At 38.8% G+C, this 10,561-nt stretch overlaps 1 protein-coding gene across 2 annotated transcripts; it reads right to left on the bottom strand.

Annotated features, from left to right (window-relative positions):
* Positions 1-8,992, bottom strand: LOC127643474 (complexin-1-like). Of its 2 annotated transcripts, none has more exons than XM_052126264.1 (4): positions 8,659-8,992; positions 7,816-7,907; positions 2,879-3,057; positions 1-1,130 (listed from the first exon to the last, which is right to left on the bottom strand). In XM_052126264.1, exons 2-4 carry the CDS (start codon positions 7,844-7,846, stop codon positions 939-941), a joined length of 402 nt encoding a protein of 133 aa, XP_051982224.1. In that variant the 5' UTR covers positions 7,847-7,907; positions 8,659-8,992; the 3' UTR covers positions 1-938. The 2 variants fall into 2 exon arrangements, with proteins under 2 accessions (XP_051982224.1, XP_051982225.1); XM_052126265.1 differs by lacking the exon at positions 8,659-8,992 and adding an exon at positions 8,522-8,610.
* Between the last annotated feature and the right edge of the window lie 1,569 nt (positions 8,993-10,561).

Raw genomic sequence — 10,561 nt, 5'->3', positions numbered from 1 at the left:
TATGTGTGAGACTGGTTTATTACAGTGCCATATTCTCAAATACCCAAAGACAGATAGATCACATTTCATTCTATCGTAAATCATCAGAGCCATTCACGCACAATTTTATTTCTTGTTTAACTGCAAGCCAAGCAAACAGAATATGGTATTATTGCTGAGAATGTTGTACTGTAGATCACAGAAAAAAATTCCCCTATGGCTCCAGACCACAGAAATTACAGTCCAAAACGTATCCCTGTGAAACTGAGTTTCATTCTTAAAATGGAAAATTGCAACTTCCATAAATTCAGAATCTGTCTTAATGCATGGTAACAGATGTGTGTGAATGTATCTCTCTTTCTCCAAGACTGTTAAACTGAATTGAGGCTTTAAATGTTGCAGGTCAACACTACTATATTGCATGAAGTGTGACAAGGATAAACAGAATGAACTGCAATAGATGCACAAAGTTATTTGTCATTAGCTTATACAGCATGGGAGAATGTTATTGCCTTCTTTTTCGGATTACAATCTCAAAACAGAATGTCAATGAGCACATATACACTATGGAGACATGCAAGACAAGAATGTCTTTAACAATGTTAACAGTACTTTTTTTCATTACATTTAACGTTAGATGCAAGTGGAAAACCTTATCGACTAATAATACAAAACAGTGGAATAGACACTCGAACAATTCATGCATATATATTGCTGTTTACATATTGGATAAGAAATAACCGCATTTTAAAGATCAAATATGGCTTATATTCTGATAATTGACCCTTCTGGCTTGATTGATCTGTCACTAATATCTAAAGCTCTTCACAAATCAAAATGTGTGAAAGGTGAAAGGTGTAGTCAGGTGTACCGTATTTTGCTGTTGTGTGCTCTCTCCTGGCCACAGTCAACACACATTACAATACTACCTAAAGCTGCATGTGCTTGAGATTATTCTATTATTTCCTTAGCATGTCCTGCAGTGGGCCTGGTAGATACTTCATCATCGTGTCCATGATGTTTTCCTCTTCATCATCATCTCCACAGCCAGACGGTACCGCTTTCTTTGGACGAGTCAGACTGCCTTCGCTGGCTTGCTCCATGGCTGCCTGTGCCTCGGCTTCTGCCTCCTCTCGTTTCTTGATGCCATACTAATACACAACAAACCAAGGCATGTCATTAATTACCCTTGGTAACATGGTACAGTGATGTTATGAAATATTAATACCATGGTAATTTGATTTTGTGCACTTTTACTTCACTTTATGGTCCAATTATAAATGTAATTTGGTAAAGAAATACCATGATATTTACATGGCACTCCAAGATACTTCATAGACAACAGTAGTATTACCAAGGTAAAGTGTCAAAAAAATATTGGTAATAACATGGTGCATTTTTGTCAGTGTAAAAATAACTCAAACGCTCAAATAATCACCCTTTTACAAATATAGCCAGAAACTGCCACACAACTGAGAAGTTTTTAGCTGCAGGCATCGCTCCAAAAAGGGGCATGAGCTCCAAATCACCATTAAAGATATAGGGAGCCCCTGACCTATCTCGTTCCCTAACCTTAACCCTTTTGGAATTGGCGTAACCCCCTTTTGGAGTAACCCCACCCTCTTTTGGAGATTCCGCCCCCATTTGGAGGTCTTCAGCCTGTAGCTATGCCAACTTGAAACAACTCAAGGATCAGCTCAGTGAGAGAGTTTACTTTACATGCACAGCAATACGCTAATAATACCCAAAAATCATCTTATTCAGAAAATCTAACAATGCAAGAAAGCCACATTTACATTAGATTTAAAAGCATTGGGCATTCTCTGTTTTTACATCAAACTGTACACAGGGCGTGCACACAACACTTGCACACATCTAATATGCCTGCAAGGAAATATAGAGAAATCTGGGTAACCACACACTTTATCAGCTTATCGGTCGTAATCGGTGTAAGATTGTGCAAGTAATGTGCTTGTTCTAGGATTTTGTCTGTCACTTTCAATTGATTAGTTGAACAATTTGAAAGGTTTGAGGACATATTAAAGCAATAGTTCACCCCAAAAATGTTAATTCATCTGTTACTCACCCATATGCCATTCTGGATGTGCATGACTTTCTTTCTTTTGCTGAACGCAAACTACATTTTTTTAGAAGAATATTTCAGCTCTGTAGGTCCATACAATGTAAGTTAATGGTGACCAGACCTTTGAAGGTCCAAAAAGTATATAAAGGCAGTATAAAAGTTTTCCACATGACTTCAGTGGTTAAATCTGTACCTTCTGAAGTGATATGATAGGTGTGGTTGAGAAACAAATCAATATTTAAGTCCTTTTTTACTATTAATTCTCTTCCCTGTCCAGTAGGTGGCAATATACACAAATAATGTGAAGCTCCAAAAGAAGAAGAAGAACATGAAAGTGAACGCGGAGATTTATAATTAAAAAGGACTTAAATATTGATCTGTTATTCACACATAAACATATATCACTTCTGAAGATATGGATCACCTGGAGTCATATTAATTACTTTGTGTGCTTCCTTTATATGCTTTTTGGGCCTTCAAATTTCTGGACACCATTGACTTGCATTGTATGGACCTACAGAGCTGAAATGTTCTTCTAAAAATCTTTGTTTGTGTTCGGCAGTAGAAAGAAAGTCATACCCATCTATGATAGCATGAGGGTCAGTAAATGATGAGAGAATTTACATTTTATGGGTGAACTACTTTAAGAAATGTATAATGATCTTTCATAAGGTAGATTTCATGTAATTATTGCTATATTTACTTTATTTTAAAGAGGCCCTATTAAGCTTTTTGTGATTTTACCTTCCCTTTAGTGTGTAATATAGCTGTGTGTGCATGTAAAAGGGCTCTTTAAGACCTATTGGTCGCTCGAACCTTGTCTCTGATGCCCTGTCTTAAGGATTCCCGCTCTGCTTCCATCTTGGCATGTTTGGCCTTCCTCTCATCCTCCTCCTGTCTGAGAGCTTCCTGTCTCGCCTCTTCCTTCTCTTTTTCTGCTTCAGGGTCTTTATCCTCCTCTCCTCCCATCATTTTACCTACATCAGGGGGGCCTCCTGTTCACAAATAAGAAATTAATTATTACACATGTAGCAAAATAATAAGTAACATGAAAAATGGCACACAGATATGTAAATATGTTATACGTCCAAGTAGCACAGCGTATTACTGACAAATAAGTTTTATGATCAATTGCCCTTGAAATATCAGGAGATTAAGATGGGGGGTGATTGAAATGGATTTTTTTTACAACTGGATCCGTTACTCACCGTGCTCAGAACTGTTCGGCCAAATGATAAAAAAGTGCCTATAGAAATAACTAAAAAAGGAACTAAAGTAAACCCCACTCCTGTTGTAGATCCACTGAAATATTTACAATTTTACTTGACTTTTTCATAAGTGACCTGAAAAGGATTTTCCATAAGAGAGCTCAAAACATGCCATGCATACCATATTCAGTTTGGTGAAGCGTGTAGACACCACTGATCCTTGCCTTCACAAAATGAGACTGAAGTTACAAATATTTTATATGTGATTGTTCATACACTTGAATTACTACACTCACCTAAATGATTATTAGGAACACCATACTAATACTGTGTTTGACCCCCCTTCGCCTTCAGAACTGCCTTAATTCTACGTGGCATTGATTCAACAAGGTGCTGAAAGCATTCTTTAGAAATGTTGGCCCATATTGATAGGATAGCATCTTGCAGTTGATGGAGATTTGTGGGATGCACATCCAGGGCACAAAGCTCCCGTTCCACCACATCCCAAAGATGCTCTATTGGGTTGAGATCTGGTGACTGTGGGAGCCATTTTAGTACAGTGAACTCATTGTCATGATCAAGAAACCAATTTGAAATGATTTGAGCTTTGTGACATGGTGCATTATCCTGCTGGAAGTAGCCATCAGAGGATGGGTACATGGTGGCCATAAAGGGATGGACATGGTCAGAAACAATGCTCAGGTAGGTCGTGGCATTTAAACGATGCCCAATTGGCACTAAGGGGCCTAAAGTGTGCCAAGAAAACATCCCCCACACCATTACACCACCACCACCAGCCTGCACAGTGGTAACAAGGCATGATGGATCCATGTTCTCATTCTGTTTATGCCAAATTCTGACTCTACCATCTGAATGTCTCAACAGAAATCAAGACTCATCAGACCAGGCAACATTTTTCCAGTCTTCAACTGTCCAATTTTGGTGAGCTCTTGCAAATTGTAGCCTCTTTTTCCTATTTGTAGTGGAGATGAGTGGTACCAGGTGGGGTCTTCTGCTGTTGTAGCCCATCCGCCTCAAGGTTGTGCGTGTTGTGGCTTCACAAATGCTTTGCTGCATACCTCGGTTGTAACGAGTGGTTATTTCAGGCTAAGTTGCTCTTCTATCAGCTTGAATCAGTCGGCCCATTCTCCTCTGACCTCTAGCATCAACAAGGCATTTTCGCCCACAGGACTGCCGCATACTGGATGTTTTTCCCTTTTAACACCATTCTTTGTAAACCCTAGAAATGGTTGTGCGTGAAAATCCCAGTAACTGAGCAGATTGTGAAATACTCAGACTGGCCCGTCTGGCACCAACAACCATGCCACGCTCAAAATTGCTTAAATCACATTTCTTTCCCATTCTGACATTCAGTTTGGAGTTCAGGAGATTGTCTTGACCAGGACCACACCCCTAAATGCATTGAAGCAACTGCCATGTGATTGGTTGATTAGATAATTGCATTAATGAGAAATTGAACAGGTGTTCCTAATAATCCTTTAGGTGAGTGTATATTATCCCTGTGATTACGTTTGTGCTTAATAGTTGCATTTTTAACATACCTGTAGGTATTTTTTAAGGTAACGTTAACAAGAGTTAATGTATTAGTATTGGTTAGTCAAGTAAAGCTGTGCGAAAATTATGTTCATATTGTATTGTATTGTATTGCGTTGGCCCTATACAGTTCATAGTAATATTAATACATTTCAATCTTTGGTTTTAAGATTTTGTTTTTAAAAAAATTTAAACCACTTGATGTCCAATCTTGGTGCTAAATCAAACCAGTTGTCTGCTGCTTCAAGGAAAAACCTCTGTTTTTCCAAAAAATAATTTTTATGACTAGTAAAGGGATAATATTTTGTTTATCTTGAGGCCATAATGTTTAAGAGTCCTAAAAAGTAAATCTAATATAGTGCCAGCACAAATTTGTAGCTTGTCCTTGAATTTGGGTGTTTCTATTGAGCTTGAATTTGATTACAAAAGGGAGTCCTTGAAACAGCAACCAGATTCAGACAATATGGCGAGAGACAAAATTTGCCAATCCAGTTCACTTTAGAGTGTTAACATATGGTACTACGTGTGTTCTCCTTTCCATTTTTGAACATCTAACCAGATGGCATCAAGAATGTTTTGTTTTTTTAATGTTTAAACAAACCAGCTATTTTCACACAATGTTTTTGAGCCTGTGAATAAACACACACTGTCACATATGCACTGCTCTGAGATCAGTTTAAGTCTTGCTTTTTGAAATATTTAGTCTGTGTTAGTTGAGTGCAGCTGGTGCTCTTCACATTGTCCTCTACTGCAGTCAGCTGCACTATGGCTCTGGTCCACCGGTGAGATCAGCTTTTTTTTATTATCCCATTTTCTCCCCAATTTTGGAATGCCCAATTCCCACTACTTACTTAAAAGGTCCTTGTGGTGGTGTGCTTACTCACCTCAATCCGGTGGCAGAGGACAAGACTCAGTTGCCTCAGTTTCTGAGACAATCAATCCGCGCATCTTATCATGTGCCTCGCTGTGCATGACACCACGGAGACTCACAGCATGTGGAGGCTCATGCTATTCTCCATGATCCACTCACAACTTACCACACGCCCCAATGAGAGCGAGAACCACTAATCGCGACCAAGAGGAGGTTACCCAATTTGACTCTACCCTCCCTAGCAACTGGACTTAGGAGACCTGCCTGGAGTCACTCAGCACACCCTGGATTTTGTATACAGCACCGTAAAGGTAATAGCTGGTCCATTATTCTAATAAAATAGCAAAGCCCTTATGAAAAAAGTACTATGGCGGTACTGTGGTACTTTGATATATGTATATGATGGTGTTTAAAGATTATCATGTTTATGTACCAGAGTATTTACATGGTGCTTTTGTTACAAAAACACAGTCTTATGATTTTAATTATTCAAGGGACAATTACTCATATACAATGTTCTCATATACTAGCTTGTGAGCACAGTTTTCTTTCCTGTGTTGATATATTAGCTATAAAAAAGGAATTTGAGGTGGAACATAACGAAGGGCTCATCCCTTTTTTTAATAGACAATAGTCTTTAGTTAATATCAAGTGTTGGGTAAGTTACTCAAAAGGTAATCCACAACACAATACTAATGAAATTAAATGATCACATTACTAATTACTTTACTTTTACATTACTTTCTGAAAAACTTTCACTGAAACATGTTGTTTTTTCGGCTCAACAAATTCAAAATAATTTCTAAATTTACTCCTCACTCATTGTTGCACGCAAGTCATACAATCAGCATCATGTGTTACAGTTACTTACAAGTACTGGTTAGTGACTTCTCAGTTGTCTCAGAAACACAAACAGATGTACATACAGTATGAACAAAATTCAAAATTTGTTTAAATGTATTCTACATTTATAATATTATTTTATATATACACTCACTGAGAACTTTATTAGGAACACCTACTTAATCATGTGATTATCTAATCAGCCAATTGTGTGGCAGCAGTGCAATGCATAAAATCATGCAGATACAGGTCAGGAGCTTCAGTTAATGTTCATATAAACCATCAGAATGGGGAGGAAAATGTGATCTCAGTGATTTGGGCCATGGCATGATTGTTGGTGCCAGACGGGCTGGTTTGAGTATTTCTGTAACTGCTGATCTTCTGGGATTTTCGCCACCACTGCGTCACCGTGACGTATACCATCAAAGTACTGAAATAGCAAGTCGGGATCAGCCTTCTGGCTCAGCCAGCGCAGCTGCACCACAGCAGCTGCACAACGCTCTGATGAAGACAGCTTACTCACGATTGGCCAAACTCTGATGAAAACGATGACGTGCTTTATATATGCTTAGTTTGCAATGGCAGAATACACATACTGTTCTTTCTACTTTTGCTATTCTGTAGTAGAAGTAGTAAGATTAGTAATATAGTATGTCATTACCAGTGTTAATTCTGACACATTCAGTTCTGCTAAATTCTCACAAATCCATGTTTTTAAAACACAATTCTCTTTTCATGTCATCCTAATCTCATAAATCATATTTATTCATCAAAACAATTCAAAATGATTCAAAAATACTGACTCCTTTATTGGTATTAAAAAGACATGGGCTTGTTTCTGACTGTCTTCTTGTACAAACAAAATTGAAGCATCTGTATATCTGAATTTCTATCAAATCTGCTTCGTCTGAGAAAGAATATGTCAGAGGTATAATCAAAAAAAGCAAGTACATCCCCCAATATTTATAGGCCACCATGGTCAATGGAAACATGGAAATGATCCCCAACCCCCACCCAATATTCAAGCCAAATCTACACCCTTGACTGATTATGATACTCGGTTGTTTTCTGGAACCGACCTTCTGCACACAGAAGTTTTTAAACGCTGTCTAGTGTTGCTTTAGACAGTAGCAAGACGTTCTCTCCGGTGCGTGAAGTTCAATACAGAACGATACCAAGGGAGCGCGCACGTGACCGCTGCTGCAGCAGCACTAAATCACGGACTCAAATCTTTCACTGGGAGTTCTAATCACCCATACGGGCATACATACACTCACCTCCCATTGCTGCCTTCAGTATGAAATTCATGATGGCTTTTCAAGTGTTCTTCTTCAAATGTATATGAGCAATGATCTTTTTACTGCCAGATCTGCAAACAAACAAAAAACAGCAACTTTGTTAATAATCATTTAAATTATTAATAGATCTTAAATTATGTGTAATATACCGAATAACATTTAAAATTGTTTATATATAATTTAAAAATAAAAATGATAATTATAATTAAAATCAATGGAACTGCAGTAACCCCAGAAGCCGCACAACGCTTTGTCCTTCAGCGCGCACAAGGTGCAATGTGACACCAGTTTTGTACATGTAGCTATTGTCTTTCATCGGTGTTCTCTGATCGAAAATAATAAACAAAATACCCTGCACATCTCACACAGTGACAGTTTGATCAAATCCCTCCGTGCAACTGATGCTGATGCCGACAATCAGGATATCACACTACAGCAATCCCATTGTATTGACCAAATTCATTTCATTTGAGTAACTGTATATCACCAGAGCAAGACACGGTCCGTATTTTAGATACAAAATTTACCTATCAACTTCCGGAGGTCAGAGATCCGATTGGTAACTTTAAACGTTTTAATAAATGACTTCCGTAATACAGCGCATGATAAGGTGTTTTCGGTTGTAAGAAGATGGTCCAAGCTCGCTAAGGTATCTAGCAATCGTTCCGACCTTGGTAGTCATTACCTTTATTGAACCCCCGCCGCATAGGCACGGCAGAATTCGAGTACACTACACAAGCCGTTTTCAGCACCACCTTCAAAGGACAGCGCCTGCTCGTGACCGCACAACCCTACCAGCCGTAAGAAATGGCATGTAAATACCTGCTTTAGTGAGCTTGAGTCCGCAACGGGAGCGAAGAATCGTGCCGATATGGAAGTTGAGGTGGGCCAGTTGTTTAGGATGTGTTATTAGCCCGCAATGAGCATTCCGGATTCTCCAGGCGTCTTTTCTTGCTCGCACAGCGCCTGTTAGAGTGTTGGCTAGGGGAACTGCAGCCGGAACGCAAGACAGTGAGACCTTTGCGCATCACACGTAGCCCTTTCCTATCAAAAACAGGTACCGGTGTGAAACACGCCTCAGACTTTAGACAGGCGATTCTTCCGATTCAATTGAAAGCTTCATATAACAGATGCTGTCTGACCTGGGAGATGAATGATGAAGGATCTTCAACCCCTCTACTAGAGCGCCAGGGTCTCTTAAGAGTAACGTGCTGTAAAAGTGCTGAATCAGGATCTATGGCTCAGACTGGGTTTGCCTTTTACAGGTCCACTTCAACCATATTGACTACAATCATGCACAGTGGCCCCAAATGTATTTGGACACTTAAGCTACACTTAACAATGTATGAATGCTATTGCATCAAAAACAAAAACAAAAATATCTGGGCATTTATTTTAAAGAATCATTTTATATAAATAAAAAATGCAGTTACAGTAAGGCACTTACAATAGAAGTGAATAAGGCCAGTCCATAAATGCTAAAATGTATGGACTGGCACAATCACTTCCATCAAAAGTGCCTTACTGTAACTGTAATGTTTGCCTTTTTTAATAAATGAGGGGCGAAATAATTTTTTGTTAATTATTTACATAGGGATTTGCAGAGTGTCTGTCTTCTCTGAGTGAAGGTTTTTTTTTTCGAATTAATCGTCCTTTTTAGAGGAAAATGACAGAGAGCAGATAGACAGATGTACCACACACACACACACACACTCACGCATGGCTTGTCGCATGTCTTTGTATGTGCTGATACACCAATTGTCATAAGTGCTCTGCATCGATAAATTGGAAACAGGAGCTACTGCAACCGCCCCACCCACAAATAACAAGAAAGGTGGAAAGACAAAGATAGGCATTTCTTTTATGTTCTTGCCGGAAACAAATTAATTCTGGTATTTTGCGAGCTCTTCTTATCTGAAACCAACTTACTGTACAGTAATTAATTGGACAGCTCCATTTAGTGTCTCGCTGAAAGGAACAATGGTGTCCACCTTTGGTCACCCCAGCCTGGAAAATGATTGTGTCATCAACCAAGATTTTTTAAACTAGGCTGTCACCACAACAAGTACACTTACTTACACTATCTGAGATTTTTAACACTTTTACAGACTACATTTAACACTTCCTTGGCCTGGCAGAAAAGGGTCAAAATGACCCACAATGAAGGGTTAAAAATACTCGATTACATGTAAGAACAAGAGAGAGAGAGAGCATAAAATCAAAGAAAGTTGTTGTTCTATACTTCAGTTCAGAATTGGTTTAAATTCCCTGGAAGATTAAGTTAAAGAAAATGTTTAATTGGGGTTTACTGTATATTGATTTAAAAATCCATCTGATTACAGCAACAAACAACAGTCAGTTAGGCGCAGTGGTGTCCTAAGGAGATAAAAACCTTTTAGCTCCCCACATGACTCTGCACGATTCACACACTCCCTCACACTTTAGGCAACACTGCACTGCGCAAAGGTTCTCTCCCTCCAGACATAGCACCTTCCCGTTGCTGTAGTGTTCAAAACAGGTTGGATGCAATTGGTGCCCAATGACTCATGGAAAGGGCTCAGTATTTCCAACATGCTCTCTATTGAGGAGGAGAATGTATGTTTACCACACTGGCAAACTTAATAATTCAAGCAAAAGAGCACAATTATTTAGCATTTATAAGTTCTAAAGGTGCATCAGAGCAAGATTGCAATATATATTCAGGATCGGGGCACCAAATTGCTAT

Source organism: Xyrauchen texanus, chromosome 5 (genome assembly GCF_025860055.1).
Source record: "Xyrauchen texanus isolate HMW12.3.18 chromosome 5, RBS_HiC_50CHRs, whole genome shotgun sequence".
Lineage (NCBI taxonomy): Eukaryota > Metazoa > Chordata > Actinopteri > Cypriniformes > Catostomidae > Xyrauchen > Xyrauchen texanus.
The sequence above is the reverse complement of the archived record's forward strand: the minus strand, read 5'-3'. Positions and strand labels throughout refer to the sequence as shown.